This window comes from Ursus maritimus, unplaced genomic scaffold (assembly GCF_017311325.1).
Source record: "Ursus maritimus isolate PB19 unplaced genomic scaffold, ASM1731132v1 scaffold_9, whole genome shotgun sequence".
Classification (NCBI taxonomy): domain Eukaryota; kingdom Metazoa; phylum Chordata; class Mammalia; order Carnivora; family Ursidae; genus Ursus; species Ursus maritimus.
Window position 1 is genome coordinate 69,715,373 of NW_024427107.1, and position 15,783 is coordinate 69,731,155.

Below are 15,783 nucleotides of genomic sequence, written 5' to 3' on the forward strand. Positions count from 1 at the left end.
AGTATGAAAGCAGCAGCAGCGGCTGGGCCAGCAGTGAATGCTCATTTTGATTTGCACTTTGTGGAAATAAGGAATACCTAATTTTATGTAAGTGCTATTAACATGAATAAACATTACAAAGAAAAGGAAATGGACTTCATAAAAAAATGATTAATGAAACACAGAGGAAGACTCCCAAGTTTCAAAACAATGAAGATGCTTGAATTTTACTGTGTGTGTAACTCGTCAGTGAAGAAGCCACTTAATGGAAGGAAAGCTGTCAGCCCTGGTCAGACCTGTATGCAGTTCTGTTACTTAACACTGGAGCAGGCCCATCAAACCAGAAAGTTCCCAGAGCTTGGCTGCTGTGCAGTCTTCCATCCATCCTGGGTATCTATGGAGGATTATTTTTTGAGCACCATGTCATCACCGTGGATTTAAACGGCAATGGGGTGTTTTTTCTCTACCCACACCCTGTGTGGAATGTTGGTCTTTCTTGACCACATCAGGAGAGCTACAACTAGGCAGCACAGTGCTCTGACCACAGCCCTTCAAAATGTCCCGAATGAATACACTGCAGAAGGGTCAAGGGGAGGTGAGGTTTGCAGAGGGGAGGGCAGAGAAGTAAACATCTTCCCGGTTTCGCTGGGATGCCAGGCATGTAGCTGCCTTACCTTCCCCACTGGTTCTCTTGATAACCCTGTGAGGTGCTGTGGTCTCCATTTTGTTCTCACGCTAACGAAGGACGAAGACAGTGGGGCTAGAAGATCTGGATCTTAGTCCCAGCTTTGCTGTGTGATCTGGGTGTACAAAGAGGGAGCTTCCCTACCCTCTTAGCCCTGCTCAGAGGATCGCTATCACACCCAGTCCTTGATGAAGGTGAGGCCTTAGACCTATCCATCAGGTAACCCCAGAAACCTAGCCAAAGCTGACTGGACTAGTGGTGGTATCCTGACCCAAGCTGGACCAGTCCAATCCTTCTAGATATGTGAATCAGCCATAGAGACTCAGCTGGTGTGGGGGGCACTGGAGTGAGGGGGCAGGTAGGGCCTGGCCTGCCATCCTCTGCCATCTGCCCAGAAGAGAATCTCCACATTTCCTACCATTCTTGCTCCTTGTGTGCCAGGGAACAGCCCCAGGAGTCCTTAAAGCAAGTCCTCATTGTGCTTGAACTAGCCGTACTTTGTTTTGTTGAGGGGAGATGGAATCTGTTACTTACAACAGAAGAACCTAATTTCATCATCCCTAGAAAAGAGGAGTTGAACCAGATGGTCTCTAAAGGCCTTTTCCAGCCCTGTCAAATTTATTTTATTATACAGTCATCAGGTCAGGTGCTAAGCTGGGCACTGGGGACATGGCCCTCCTTGCTCTTGCCCTTGAGCATAATGCTACAGAAATACAAGGTATCCAAGCTGTATTAATAATAAAAGGGCTTGGGAGAGCGTCTGTTCTTCATCCAAAGCACATGTGGCGGTGAAAGGGATGATCCAGCTTGACTTAGCAGTTGGTACCAAAATGCAGTCACGGGTGCCTGAGGTTCTGGTTTCGTTTTTCTGGCTTCTGGGCGGCTGAATTGGGTGCTGTCTTATCAAAGGGACATATATTCCAGTTCTCTGGGGAAAATTACACCACAGTCTCAGCATTAAAATTCAGTTCTTACATAAGTGACCACCAACAGCAGCTCGACACAGGGCTGCTCAGGATGGGCTCTGGGCTGGAAGAACCTGTGAATTCTCAGATTCTGTTAAGACCAAGTGGGGTCAAGTGCCTCCAGATCTGACCGAACTCCTGCCTCACAAAACTCATCTTACTGACACTGAAAAGAAGCAAGGAGACACAGAGAAATGTAAATCCAAGGATAAGTCCTTTTCACTTTAAGGCGCCTGCCTCCAAACCAAAATAGAATTCCTTGTGGTCTCAGAGCTTCAAGCTGTAATCAGCTGCCACGCTCTGTCCCAGTCAGAACCAAGGCATAAATGCTTCCTTCCCCCAGCACCTCCCCACCAATGACCAGAATCAGATACCTGCATTTATTATGTAACAGAGAAAGTGGCTCCTTACCCCAAAGCCTCAGCAAAAATCAAATGGGGCAGCACTGTCCTGGCTTTGATGCACCAATGGAGGGAAAATGGGGGGAGGGAGGAAACAGAAAAGAATCGGCAAGGCCAAAGGAAGCACAGACGGCGAGGCTGTGCCAGTAGAGCCCATCAGGCTGGTCTGGGTCAGCGGAGGCAGCAGTGGTCAGTGGTTCCCTGACTTCAGAGTAGCACCCACCAACAGCTGAGCACAGAGTAAAACTGAGCTGTCGGTCTCCTTCAGATGAAGCTGGCTTTGACCATGGTGCAAGTGTTAGTGTTGCCCTAGTCCTCCCTCCAGTCCCATCTGCACTTCTACCATCCGGTTCCTCCAAGGCACACAGCTGGCTCTGTCATCTGACCTCTTTATCACCCACTGTCCTGAAATGAGTCGACCAAGTCTTGTCCTCTCAACTACACATTCAAGGGTTTAATCCAATAATAATGAACAGCAGCAGCATGAAGATAAGAAGAATAATTATTTCTGGAGCACTTACCATGGCAGGCACTATCCTAAGAGGGAGGTACGATCCCCACGAGGGAACTGAGACATAGCAAGGTTCAGTAACTTGCCTGACACAGACTCCAATATAATAGGGCTGCAATTAACCTAGGTAAGGGAACCCAAGTGTTGCCACTGGTTCACAGTGGAGAGAACTCTGCCCATCTCCCTATGAAGGAATGCCTCTCACCTCCTTCCTCCCCGCCCCATAAAAGGAAGGCTGACTAATCTGACTGGTCAGACCTTGACATTCATCAGGCCACATTTTACCAGTAATGAAGTCATGTGATGACTGCCTCACATGTACTATCTCCTTTAACACTCAAATCAATGCCATTTTTTTAAACAAATGAGGAAACTGAGGCTCAGATGCAAAGTGGTCTCTAGCCCATCACTTACTCATGTTTAACTACTACATGTGGGAATGGCTGAGGCCAATGTCTGACTCTAGCCCCCAAATGACTAGGTTACATAAATGGAAACCACCTCTCTTGAGGCTCCCTTGACTCACAGACATAAAGGCAAAAGTCTGGGTAGTGTTTGGACATCCAGGACCACAACGCTTCTGATGAAAGCCTCTTAACTTAGCATCAGGGAAGGCTGCTGTGGCCTCACAGCATATGTTGTGAGACCAAAATTTACACTAGCAGACTGGCTAGCAAGACCAGGTTCCTAAATTCAGGTTTACTCTCCACTCCTCTGACCTGGAAGCAAGTTTTAGAGAGAAACCCACCACCATGTGCAAACAGCCTCTATAGCCCTTTTAGAGAGCACAGTACAAAGAGCCTGGGCTCGAAGCTGAGAGACCTGAATTCAAATCTTTGCCCCATTTCCTTCCCATCTTAGGCTTCAGTCTCCAAAACAGGACGAAAACTAGGTCTATGTGGGTCCTCATCCCTCCTGAGCTTTCTCCCACGGGGATACAAAACTCGAAGGTTCTTCTAGCAAACCAATCACAGGACTGAGATCATATCTGGCTTCCCAACTGTAGGAATCTCTAACAGGCAATCCAAGCGTCTGATCAGCAGAAGATCATCAGTGCTACACCACTGAGCTGATATATTTCAACCAAAACCAAAATGAGTTGGCATGAGAGGTATGCTGAACCACCTTATTAAGGCGTCTATTAATTTTTCCGAAATACTGCAAGTGATGATTAGACTCCCATCACCACTTTCATGGGCCCCTCAGAGATCAGGCTCCTAGGCTGGGAAGCACCAGACTAGACTTTCTCCAAGCTCCATTAGACTCTGATGTCTAGTGATTCCCAGCACCCAGCACAAAGGCAGGACTACGGACGACCAGGAAGCCAGAGGCAGACAGCCAGAGTCCTGCAGCAACCCCAACCAAGAGCAGTGGTTCTTTGGCCAGGACGGTGGGCAGCTTGCAGGCAAAGACAGGCTGGTCAACAGTCCCAGACTAAGTATGCCAGGGGAGAGCTGGAAGCCACTGGGCCTTTTCCACTTCTGCTGAGCCCAGGGAGGACTGTTGGCAGCACGGTCTCTAACTACAAACAGTAGAGATTTCGAGAGCAATCCAACAAGAGGTCTTTGAAGAACACGGAAAAGGAGCGGTCTTTGTCTTTCCCTTTTTCTTCTCTACCCCAAACTCTTTATCTCTGGCACTAGAAATCAAGTAGGGATAAGAAAAATCAGTAGATATCATTTTTATGGGCCCTTAAAGACAAAAAACAAAACAAAAAACTAGCAGACAGGAAGCACAACAGACAGTGAAATACAGAAGAAACAAAAGGATTTTAGATCCAGAGATTTTGTGTTACCTTGGTCGAGTAATTTCCCTCTCTGAGACTTAATTTATGCACATTAGAAGAATGATAAGGAAGCTACTACAAAGCTGTTTTATTAGATAGCACACACCGAAAATGTTTTTTGAACCCTAAAGATGTATATAAAAGGCAAACAGCATTAGCTTGGAATACCTGGCTAACAGTTTGAGCCCTGTTCTAGAAAAAGCATGAGTTCTGGTACATAAAGGAAGTTTCCTTCTCTCATTGCTTCTGCAGGCAAATAAATTTATTCTTCATTCACTGATCTTTGCTGCTTATGTCCAGAGAAAACTCACCCTCAGTACCACTGAAATGGATCAAAGGTGGGACCACAGCGCCCAAACTCTGTGTAAGATAGCAGCATCAAGGGAAGACGTATTCATGTTTTGTTGTTTTATCTTCAAGAGGTTAGGGACAAAGAAAGCATATTATTTTGACCCCAAACAATGCATAAGACTAACCCTGATTTTATCTAAACTCTGCCTGAAATTTACTTTTACTTAAGACCATAACCAACTTGAGCAGCTGCTACATAAACTAGCACTTGATGCTTAGTTCACTGGCTCTCAAAACTGAAGAGAAGTAATGCAACTGCATTCTAGAACACTTGGAGATGATGAATGAGCTCAGACTTCAACAGAGCCCCCATGTGTGAGATTCCACAGATAACACTGGAGAACCTAAAAGCATTTATCAAAGACTAATGACTTCTTGTCATCAGCATAGAAGATGACGTCCAAATGAACGTGAGTAAAAATTAAAGCTTCCTTGGAGGGTGAAGAAACACATACAGAAGAAGTCTGACTAGCATACACAGGGATGTTATAGAAATGGGATTCATGCCCAAATCTACTACTTACTATGTGTGTGCCCTTGGGCAAAAGATTCAACTGTGAGAAGATGGGTCAAACATAATAATAGGGCACACGTAAGCATTAAGTAATAGTATGTATAGGGCCTGGACATAGTAGGAACACTAACAACTGGTAACTACAGTTACTGTGAAAGAGGCCTGGATAATGGATCTGCATTCCACACCTTCATCCGTTTCTTCATTCTTCAAATATTTCTATGGCCTCAGGAAGGACTAAGCACATCATGTGTATATGTTAAAACAAGTGAACTTCTAATGCAAGACCCACACTTGATTGTCAGTTCCTCTGAGAAAACTTTGAGACGGTGCACTTCTTAATGGCAGGGTTGATCATCTTAGTATCCCCAGGGCCTAACACACTGTTGGGCACTGGACAATTTGTATACTGACTTGATGGTAATTTGAGTGATTCACTTTGCATTACTGGGGTGAATGTCCTAATATCATTTCCCCCACCTGCGAACTGCCCCTTTCTTCCCTGTTAAAAATGACAGCCCTACTTACCTCCTTCTCAAACACCATTACTTCCTCCATAACACAATCTAGACAACAACTGCAATACCCTAGAGCAGGTGCTCCCCAAAAATGCTTTCGGTGAATGCTATTCCTAGATTATGCCCAAATAAGTTCCCACACCTAAATCTGAAAAACCATATCCCAAGTCTTTGAAAGCACAGGGGGAAAAAAAAAAGAAATGTATTCAAGTATTACCATTAAGAACTCCTGGAATGTGAACACGAAGAAAAACTAAGCCACTTAGAAACTTAGGCACCTCTGTTTCATGAGATCAAAATTAGAAGGTACAATGAAAAGCGAAGCCTCTTATATTCTCACAAAGCCACTGAAATATGTCCTTGTAGACATTTAGAACATCTGTTTTATGTCTTAATTGTTTAAGGATTTCCTAATTCCACTGACTTACTAGCTATGTGACCTTGGGGACAAATCACTTCATCTCTCTAGGCCTCAATTTTCTTCTCTGTAAAATGGAGATAACAACTGTCCCTCCTCCATAAAGCTCACACAAGGCTTAAATGTGATCATGTGTGCCGTGTGCCTCCAACAGGCCTGGCACTGAGCAGTCATTCAATAAATGGGCAGGATATGCCTCCTCCATCATCACAAAAGATAGAGGGCTGGCCCAATATTAAATAACCAAGCAAACGTTATTTATCACACCAACCCTCCCTTTCACCAAGCACTAAGTATTGACCAGTCTAAGCCTTTAAGTGGAAAGTCTCTCCTATTATCTCCCTGCACCATGATCCTGGAATGCCTGCTTCCCTTCCTTTCTCAGCAAAACTCTGTCTTCACCCAGTCTCCTAGTCACTTACTCATAATTTCCAAATGGTCACGAGTAAAATGGCACACGTCAGTGTGCTCTGCTGATTAAGCAAAACACTGCCTTTTTGCTTGGAAAACACTAAGACATCAGGATGAAACCCAGGCAGTTAATCTATTCCTGCCTCCCAAAGGCAGCCACTCACTGTGTGCCAGCCTAGCTGTAACTCCCATGGTTCTGTGGGACCCTCCGGCCCCAAAGGTGAACCCCAGAAGCAAACTCTGCCTCTTGATACTATACATTTCTGACCCACTTCCTACAGTGCTCCTCACAGAGAGATTTAAAATAAAAGCACCAACACACGCAAAGCAGTCTTTGCCAACGGGACATACCAAAAGAGGGAGTGTGGGTTAATTTAGGGTTCCAAGCTTGGAGAGCTACAATTTTTTAGTTGAGACTTCTATAGGTTGATTAGGAACCCAAAGGGCGGGGGAAGCTTGTAAATAAACAGGAAGGCATTTAATAACTGGAACTAGAAAACAAATTTTTAAAAAGAATTCCAAACTGCCCAAATGAATTCCTATTCCTGAGTTTCCACATCACTGAAAAAGTACCCAAAAACCCTATTCCTAAGAATAACCACAAAGTAACACAAACAGCATTTTTAAAGTTTCCAAGTATCTCACTTGTGAAGCATATGCCAACAAGATTTTGTGGTTTGCTCCAAAACTTCTTCTTACATTTTGAGGGTAATAACCTTAAGCCCCATATTTTTTTAAGAACTGAATTCTGATCCACTTAAGATATTTATAACAATGTGTCCCTTCCATATATGCAAACTTAGGGGGAAAAAATAAAAATGCGACTTGGTGGTTACGTATCAGTAAGAAACTAACAGGTATATTTCACATTTATGCAAAAGGCCATCATTCATGAGTCCAACTTCATGGCCTATGATTCAAGAGTTAAAAACGCAGATTAGGGCAATGACTCCTTGACCAGTACTATCCTGAAGTTCAGAGAAACAATTACAAAATTATTGTGTCATTCTGACTGAAACATTTACTGTAATGTTTTTGAGAGCGTATTATCAACATACTCTAAATGACACTTTTGAACTTCTAGCCTGATTCTGATTCCTCCTCAAATTCATAGGTGACCACATTTGTATAATGATTGGATCTATCTTTCAACCTAACCCTGCAGAATAGTATTCCTTACTAAAAAAAAAAATGTATCTGTTGCATTCAGGTTTAAATTTAGTTACTTCAAACTAAGATTAAGAGCAGCTGCACATAATTAACATTAACCCTATCCTCTCCTGTTGCTGCAAAATACAGGCATATACCCCTACAAACAGCATTATCAGCTACTTACCCTTATCACACCCCACACAAACAGAATACAGTAACACTATCTAAATGGGCCGAAAGGTAAAGTTAAAATAACTGACAGCTCTATTAGCAGGCACTGAAGAACTTATCTAGAAGGAAAATAACCACGCAGTCTAATCAATGTCACATCCTTCAGGAGACATACACAATTAGTACACAAAAAGGATGCAAAATGCTCCTATATCAGCATGTTCCAATTTATCACTATTAAGTGAAGGACAGACCCATCATGAGGTTGAACGCCTGGCAATTCCGAGTATTCCCAGACACTGAATGTCAGGCTAATGCAACAGAATGACAAGTCACAAAGACACCCCCTTCCCCCCAAAACTCCATTTACCTCTGGCTTTCAACAAACATAGCTGGTATTTCTCCAAATGAATTTCAAAATTCAGTTCAATAACCCAACATTAACTTCATAGAGAACTCTAGAAGCATCCTCAACTGGCATAAAATGTTGACTAATTCACTGCACCAGATGGGCAAGATAGGATCCAGCACGAAAAGAAATTTCTCCCCTCCTAAAATTTAGGACCTTGGGCTTCGGAGTACCAATTCTGCATGTAACCTGGCCTGAAGAGTGAGTAGCAAAGCTTGTACCAAGAGCAGTTTCCCACAGAAGCCCAAGCTTCTCAATATTACAGAGAGCTGGCTGTGGTGAGCCGATATCAGAAAGAGCTCCCCAAACCTCAAATAAACCAACCACAGGATAATCCACCCCAGGAAAACGATCTGCCTTCCTAAGTTCCCCGAATGCTGTCTTTTTCAGTTGAAATAGGCTTGGCTTGTTCGGAGGGGAGTGGTGCTTTATGGCACTTACAGATGGTGCAGAGTTCCAAGGCAAATGTCCTATTTTTATTGAGGTTCAGAGGCTTTCGCAGCTCTCGGGCTTGTGGGTTCCTCCTTACCTACCCACCCTGCCCTATCACTAAATTCACTTAAATTGTAAAGGAAATCGCTCTGCCCTTGGCCCTGCCCAGGACACCCACAATGCTTCTCTGAAGGCTCTAGATAAGGGGAGCTGTTCTTCTGCAGTCTCAGGCCCCCCCTTTTCCCGTTCTGGCCAGCTCTTCCCGGCAGCCTCAGGTCTCCCTTCACAGCTTATGAGTGCCCTGCGGGCAAGTCCTGCTGGCGCAGCAGCCTGGGCAGAACCAAACCCTCCGGCGCAGGAAGCCGGGTGGGGACCTGTCTGCACACATCTCTCTTTCCACCCAGGGTTTAGGCACTGGGGACTGGATGGGGAAGAATCCTGGGGTAGAAGCAATCCCAGCCTAAGTTTGCTCTCATCCCTTTGGGGTTTTATTCGCCGGCCATTGCCTATGCAGCTAAGCCTGCCTGGCACAGCCTGGCTACGGAGACAGGCATTCACTGACCATCTCCCAGTCCCTTGCTGGTGACCTTGGCCACGTTGCTTCGTCTCCCTCTGCTCTCTGGGGCCTGACACCACTTACTTCGCGGGTTATGACAGGCTCAGAAGGATGTGGAAAGAGCCTAGCAGACTCTATTGCACCCACGAAGGGTCCAAGATAGGGAGAGGACTTCCCTCTTCTTTTTCCTAAGGGTGTCAGGAGCTCGCTCAATCCTCCAGCCCCCGGGGAGTTAATGCCCCGGCAAATGGGGCAAGGGGCTGCACATCTTAAGTCCCCTCTTCACCTGGGAGTGGGGGTGGGGATCCCAGAGGGGGTGTGGCTGCCCCAGCCCCCGACATCCCTTTCCTCCCCGCTCAGAAATGCAGACATTTCAACTGCGAGGCAACGGCTGCCAGCTGGGGCATTGAGGCGTCCCCGCGGACGGGTCGGGGTCCCCGGTGGGGCGCACCGGCCCCGACCTACCTCCTCCAGCAGCGTGACGGTGTTCCTGCAGTTGTGCAGCCGCGTGGTGAAGCTGGACGTGGTGGGCGAGTTGTAGTCCTCGGTGGTCTCGGTGATGAACTCGGAGACGGAGATCTGGTCCGGCATCCTGCCGGGGGGGCGAGACACAAGCGGGGGCGGGGAGTGAGTCACGGCGCAGGCTCCCGGGGCCGCGGGCCGCCCGGAGGCTCATGAACGCCCCGCGCAGCCTGCCACCCGGCGCCGGGCCTGGCGCGGCTCCTGTCCCCGGCGGCGGCGGGAGAAAGAGCGGGCGGAGCGGGGGGCGGCGGCGGCGGCGGCAGCGGCAGCGCTCGGCGCGGGGCCCTTCAAACTCCGAGCCGCGCGCGAGGCAGAGGGCTCTCGGGGACCCGCCTCCCTGTGCTCATGCCGGCGGCGAGGGAGGGGGCGCGGCGCTACGCGGGGCTCGGGTCGGCCGGCGCTGCCCCCTGAGACGCTCTGACAGGCGGCGGCGAGGACACCGACTGACTGAGCGCACACTCTCGCGGGCGGGCGGGCTGGCTGCGGGCAGGCGGCGCTCCCGCTACAGTCACGGGGACAAACAAGGAAGTGCTCTGCGCACGCGCCGCCGGCCGCCCCGCCCCGGCCCCCCGCGCCCCGCCCCCGGCCACCCCCGCCCCGCCTCCGCCCGCGCCCCGCCCCCGCTCCCGCCCCCGCGCCGCCTCCCAGGCCGCGTTCCGACGCGGGCGCCCGGTTGGGGACCGCACGGCGTGCGGGGCTCCGGAAGCTTGCGACCCGGCGCCGCCCCCGGAGCGGTTACTTCAGCGAGCTTGTTACGCCTGCGTTCTGCGAGAAGAGGGACCAAAAAAAGTTATGCGCGTTCTTTTTTAGTCCCGAGTGGGTGCAGGAAGCGAGGCCGGGAGAGCCGCCTCCTACTGCGAGGGCCGCGGGCAGAGCTAAGGGGGCGCGGGCGCAGGGGCGGCCTCGGGGCCGGGAGTGAGGAGCGGCCTGGAGTCCGGTCGCGCGCTCGCCTGGCTCCCGCCCTCGGTCCCGATGCAGGGCGCTCACCATCCTTGGAAGGCGAGTTCTGTGCAGTTTGCCTAGGTTGCTAAAATGCTAAGACAAATGAAAGGATTTTAGCTTTTTTTTTTTTTTTTTTTAACAATTTTCTAATCTTGCATTTGCACTGTAAGTTTTTTTTAACCCGCAGGACACACGAGGGTCACGAGTGCAAAAGGCATTTCCGGAGGTGCAAGTGGTGTACAAAGCTCAGCAGATGCCAAATTTAAGCAGAGAAAGTACCAACAGATTGCTCACTCCTTGGTCCTGGCAGATGGCTATTTTAACTAGCTCACTCAGTCCAAAGAATCCATTTAATTTCTCACCGCTGATTGTGGATAAAATTGGTTTTAAAAAGAAAAGAAGAAAGCTAGGCCCTTGGGAAGCTTCCCAGGATCCCTGTAATTGAAGCCAATAGGAGCAGTCCTATAAACTCCTCTCCAAAAGCACCCCTTTAGGGCGTAAGGCTGGCCCTGTGGCCTCCCCCTAGGATTGAATTCCTGCCATCTGGTGTGGTTAACTGTCCATTCCCTTGTCCTTACCCACAAGGACAATGGAGTGCCCCAAGGCAGGGACCTTGTCTAGCATCGGCCTGGCATAGAGAAGTCGCCAAGAGCTGGTTAAATGAAAATGCATCACCTTGCTGTCAGCAAATATTTACAAAGGGTCTACTACATGCCCTGGAGATTCAGTCATGACAATGTCCTAGCTCTCAGGAGCTTCCCTTCTAGTAGGGAAATAGACAACCAACAAATCATGTGATATAACGTGGAGTACATATAAAGTAAGAAAGTGATGGAGGGGGACAGCCAGGTGGCTCAGTCAGTTGAGTGGCTGCCTTCAGCTCAGGTCATGATCCTAGAGTCCTGGGATGGAGTCCGGCATCCGGCTCTCTGCTCAGTGGGGAGCCTGCCTCTCCCTCTCCCTCTGCCCCTCTCACCTGCTCGTGCTCTATCAAATAATTAAAATCTTAAAAAAAAAAAAAGTGATGGAGGTGTCACAGTATAAGGAATGTTCAGAGAAGGCCTCTCTGACAGGTGACATCTTCAACAGAAAAGAGAAGAAGAGGCTGAGTCCCAGAGACATCCTCTTGGCTACGGGATCTTGGCCTTCAGTTGGCTCACATGAAGATGAACCGACCCCATGAGGGTGTTAAATAATAATGGAGGAGAAAGTACTTTGTGCACAGGAAAGCCATTATGAAATGAGTTTGAGGAGTTTTGTCTACCTGTGTTGACCCTTCGAAACCAGCACCGTGCCTCCAGCAAAGCGCTCATCGATGTCAGGAAGGCAAGGGTTTCAGCTAACTATAGGAAGAAGTTCATAAGGCAGCGTATGTGAATAAAGATTTTTCTCTGGCAAAGTAAAGGGCTGAGAAATGAACGTTGAGAGGCATTCTAAAAAATATGGAAGTAAATAAACAGGCACTCACTTTCTCCTCATTAGCACTTTAAAACTTTGTTTTGGGGGGGGGCGCCTGGATGGCTCAATCGGTTAAGCACCCAACTCTTGGTTTCGGCTCAGGTCATGATCTCACAGGTTGTGAGATGGAGCCCTGCATCAGGCTCCACACTCAGTATGGAGTCTGCCTGAAGACGGTCTCCTCCTGCCCTGTCCCTGCTCCTCTCTCAAATAAATAAATCTAAAAAACACCAAGGTTAGTTTGGGACACACCAAGGTTGAGGTTCTGGGGAGTTAGCCACATGGCAACAGCAGGCAGTTGAAGACCAGCTCCTGGAGGTCACTTGCTCATGTGCAGTGGTTGACAGAAAATGAGCTTTTGGAGTATGAGCCACTCAGGAGAAAATCTTAACTCTTTTTCCACATACTCACTGAGTCATCCTGCATCAGGCAAGTTCTGGGACTTGGAGCAAATATGGCTCCTATTAGCTTGGGCTAATTAAGCTCTCTGACCTCAGTAACCCTGTGCTTTCCCATGGAGCAGTTGAGTATAACACCCAGCACTCAGACTTCCGTCCACTCCAAGAAGGACTTCCTCTAGGCTGGAAATCAGTTTTGACTTTGATTTTGTATTTATTCTGTTCTCTGTATTGCAAGTCATCTAACGCCTGTCACCTCCATTGGGTTGGTCACTCCTTCCATCCTGTATGTATGACATATATAAACACTTGATAAATATGAGCTGTTATGAAAAGCCTAGAGTCAGTGAATAATTGCCTCCGTTCCCAGAGCCCTGGATTCCTGAGCTTTCTCTCCTAATAGCTGATGCTGTCACCTTGGGCCTTAGTGCCATCACTTGTAAAATAAAGGGGTGGGTGTGCCAAAATGACCACACAGATCCCTCCCAGCTGGAGCGGAGTCTCTCTACACCCCCAGCTCTACAACGCAAGAAATGAAGTTTATTACGAGAAGCTAAGCTAGCTGCAATGGTAAACAACCAGGGATTTCTTTCGTGACGGAATTCACCGGAGAGCTCAAAATGCTGCCATCAATTGTTTCAGTTTCACTTGGAGATTATTTTCTACTGCTCCTCCTCCCCATCTCCTCTGGCCAGGAAAGGAATATGTGAACAATGAGATATTGTGCCCCGGTAAGTATATACCTCCTCAGACTGGTCTGCAATTAGAATTTCAAAGGTTCACACCTCTACCCACAATTTCTGGGGTTCCTGGGCCATAATCCTCTCTAAATGTGAAACCATGTCCCGGTGCAAGCCGTCTGCACCTCTCATCTTCTCAAATAGCCTGAAAACCATTCCTGGATATCTCAAAGTGAATAGAGTCTGATGTAGGCAACACTTAAAACGCTGGATTTCTTTGTGTGGAGCTGCTCGGAAATCGACATCATCCTTTGCAGAGCCAGGAAACACACACGTATACGTATACCTGTGTGCCCGCCGGCTTTGTATGAAGCACGTGTCACCTTTGTCGTTATCATCATCCCCATCAAGACAGTTGAGTACCCTCAAGCTCCTCATGCAGTTTCCTACTCTGAGCGCTGCTGACTGGGGTAAGACAGTCCTTGCAGCATGCTTTAATAAGAAGAGGGGTGGCTTATTCTCATGGACGGCGATGGCACTATTGACCCTACCGTCATCAGGCAATTGGCTTCACTCCAGCCCCCCTACCTAACAACCAAGGGGGTGCATTTGCAAGATGGCCAATAATGTACCAGGGATGGAAGAGTGGGGTGGGGAGTTTGGGGTGCTCTCTGGGAGCAAGAACAACAGCGCCAGCCAGCCTCCCAACATGATGGGATGGAACGTACGGCATTCTTCAAAAGCTCCCAGTGCCTTCATGGGACAGGGACAATAGGGTTGGGAGAGAATACGCTTTATGTTATGTGAAACAGGGTTAGAATCTCTATTCTGTTGGTTATCAGCCTTGTCTTCTCATCTGCAAAGTTAGCCCAATAATAAAACTACACCACAGGTTGTTAGGGGAAATAAATTGAGGGGATGTGGATAAAGAGGTTGACGCATAGTGAATAATCAACCAATGTTAGTTCCCTTTGAACTTGCTTTTTATGTGAAGTATGACTATAAATATACCTCTTTTCATTCCAGGACTCAGATATATCTCTAAATTAGTCACCTGGAGGAGGAAAAAAGAGGGGGAAGGGGGAGGCCGCATAGCAATTCCCACAGTATGAGATCTCAGATTTGGGAATCCTCTTCAGAGACCTAAGGTATTCTTGATAAGCATCCTTTGTGAGGTCAAATCCATTAGTGATGGCTTTGGGCTTTAGAAGTAAATAACCAGTATCTAGAGTCCAATAGAATGAATACTAATCAGGATCAGAAATGAGTTAAGGCCATAAAATAAAAGCCTCATTTTCCTGGAACACAGTTCCTATAAAGAAGGACATTCAAAGCAAGGCAACTTCTAGAGGATAGAACAGGACATTTATTTTGCAGAGCATGAGTTATAAGCTGCATGAATTTCATTTGAGTTTACTTAGTTTTCAGGAATTTATTTATTTTGCAGGAGCGTGAATTCTAGCTAAGAAAGACTTGGGCTCACATCTCTGCCACATAGCAGCTATAAGACCTTGTTGAAGTAATTCACTTTTCCGGGTCTCAGTTTTCACATCTGAAAAATGGGAGCAATGATAGTAACTGTGTTAGTGCTCTGAGGATTCAATGAACTAGGTCACATAAAGTGCTTATCAAGATCTGAGATATCATAGTAGACAATACCTTTCAGATAATATGGGAATACTGAAAACCTTATCTGGAGATATAAATTCTGATAGTCCTTCCAAAAAAAAAGAGAAGAAAAAGAAAGAAAAGAAACAGAGACCTGCTATGTACCAGACACTTTGCTAAGTGAATAGAATTAGAATTTTGGACACACATATCCCTCTTTTTATTTAAGATTTATTTATTTATTTTAGAGAGAGGGAGAGCTGAGCGGAGGAGGGGCAAAGGGAGAGAGAGAATCTTAAGCAGACTCCCCACTGAGAGCAGAGGCCAGACACTGGACAGACACGGGGCTCCATCCCAGACCCTGAGATCACAACCTGAACTGAAATCAAGAGTCAGATGTTTAATCGACTGAGCTACCCAGGCATCCCTCCACATATCGTTTTTTAAACTTCATGACAACTTTATAAAGTAAGTATAATTATCCCAGATTTACCCGAGAGAGACCTGTGGCTACTGAGGTACAGAATACCATTTCTGAGCTCCTATCCAGCCTCTAAATTCATTCATACAACAGTCCTGATGTGGAAGTATATAATGGAAACTGAGACACAAGGAAATCTCACTGCAAGTTAAGATCCCTGAGCCTGGGAGACTACACCCAAGGCTTTTGCCACAGCCTGCAAACTTGGTCTCTTGACTCTACCTCGCATAGTGCTACTCTGTTAAGATATTTCTCCCAGCCCAGGCAAACAGAGAAAGTATTCCTATTTCTTCATTTTACCTGATAACTTATGAATTCGTTATCTGTCATCTTAATGAAGTGCTGGAAGAGAGGAAAGCGCTGCAGGGTAAGGGTGGGGGGGGGCAGGAGGAGGGAGGGATGCATTTGATTGCCTGTGTTTTACTGCTAGGCTCC

At 47.2% G+C, this 15,783-nt stretch overlaps 1 protein-coding gene across 3 annotated transcripts in view; it reads right to left on the reverse strand.

The window, feature by feature from the left end:
• The window catches only part of ASAP1 (ArfGAP with SH3 domain, ankyrin repeat and PH domain 1), a 339,203-nt gene that overhangs the window by 254,099 nt on the left and 69,321 nt on the right, over nucleotides 1-15,783 (reverse strand). For all 3 annotated transcript variants that reach the window (XM_040625648.1, XM_008689380.2, XM_008689378.2), the window contains exon 3: nucleotides 9,725-9,851. In XM_040625648.1, coding sequence (XP_040481582.1) covers nucleotides 9,725-9,851 — 127 coding nt within the window. The remainder of the gene's footprint in view (nucleotides 1-9,724; nucleotides 9,852-15,783) is intronic.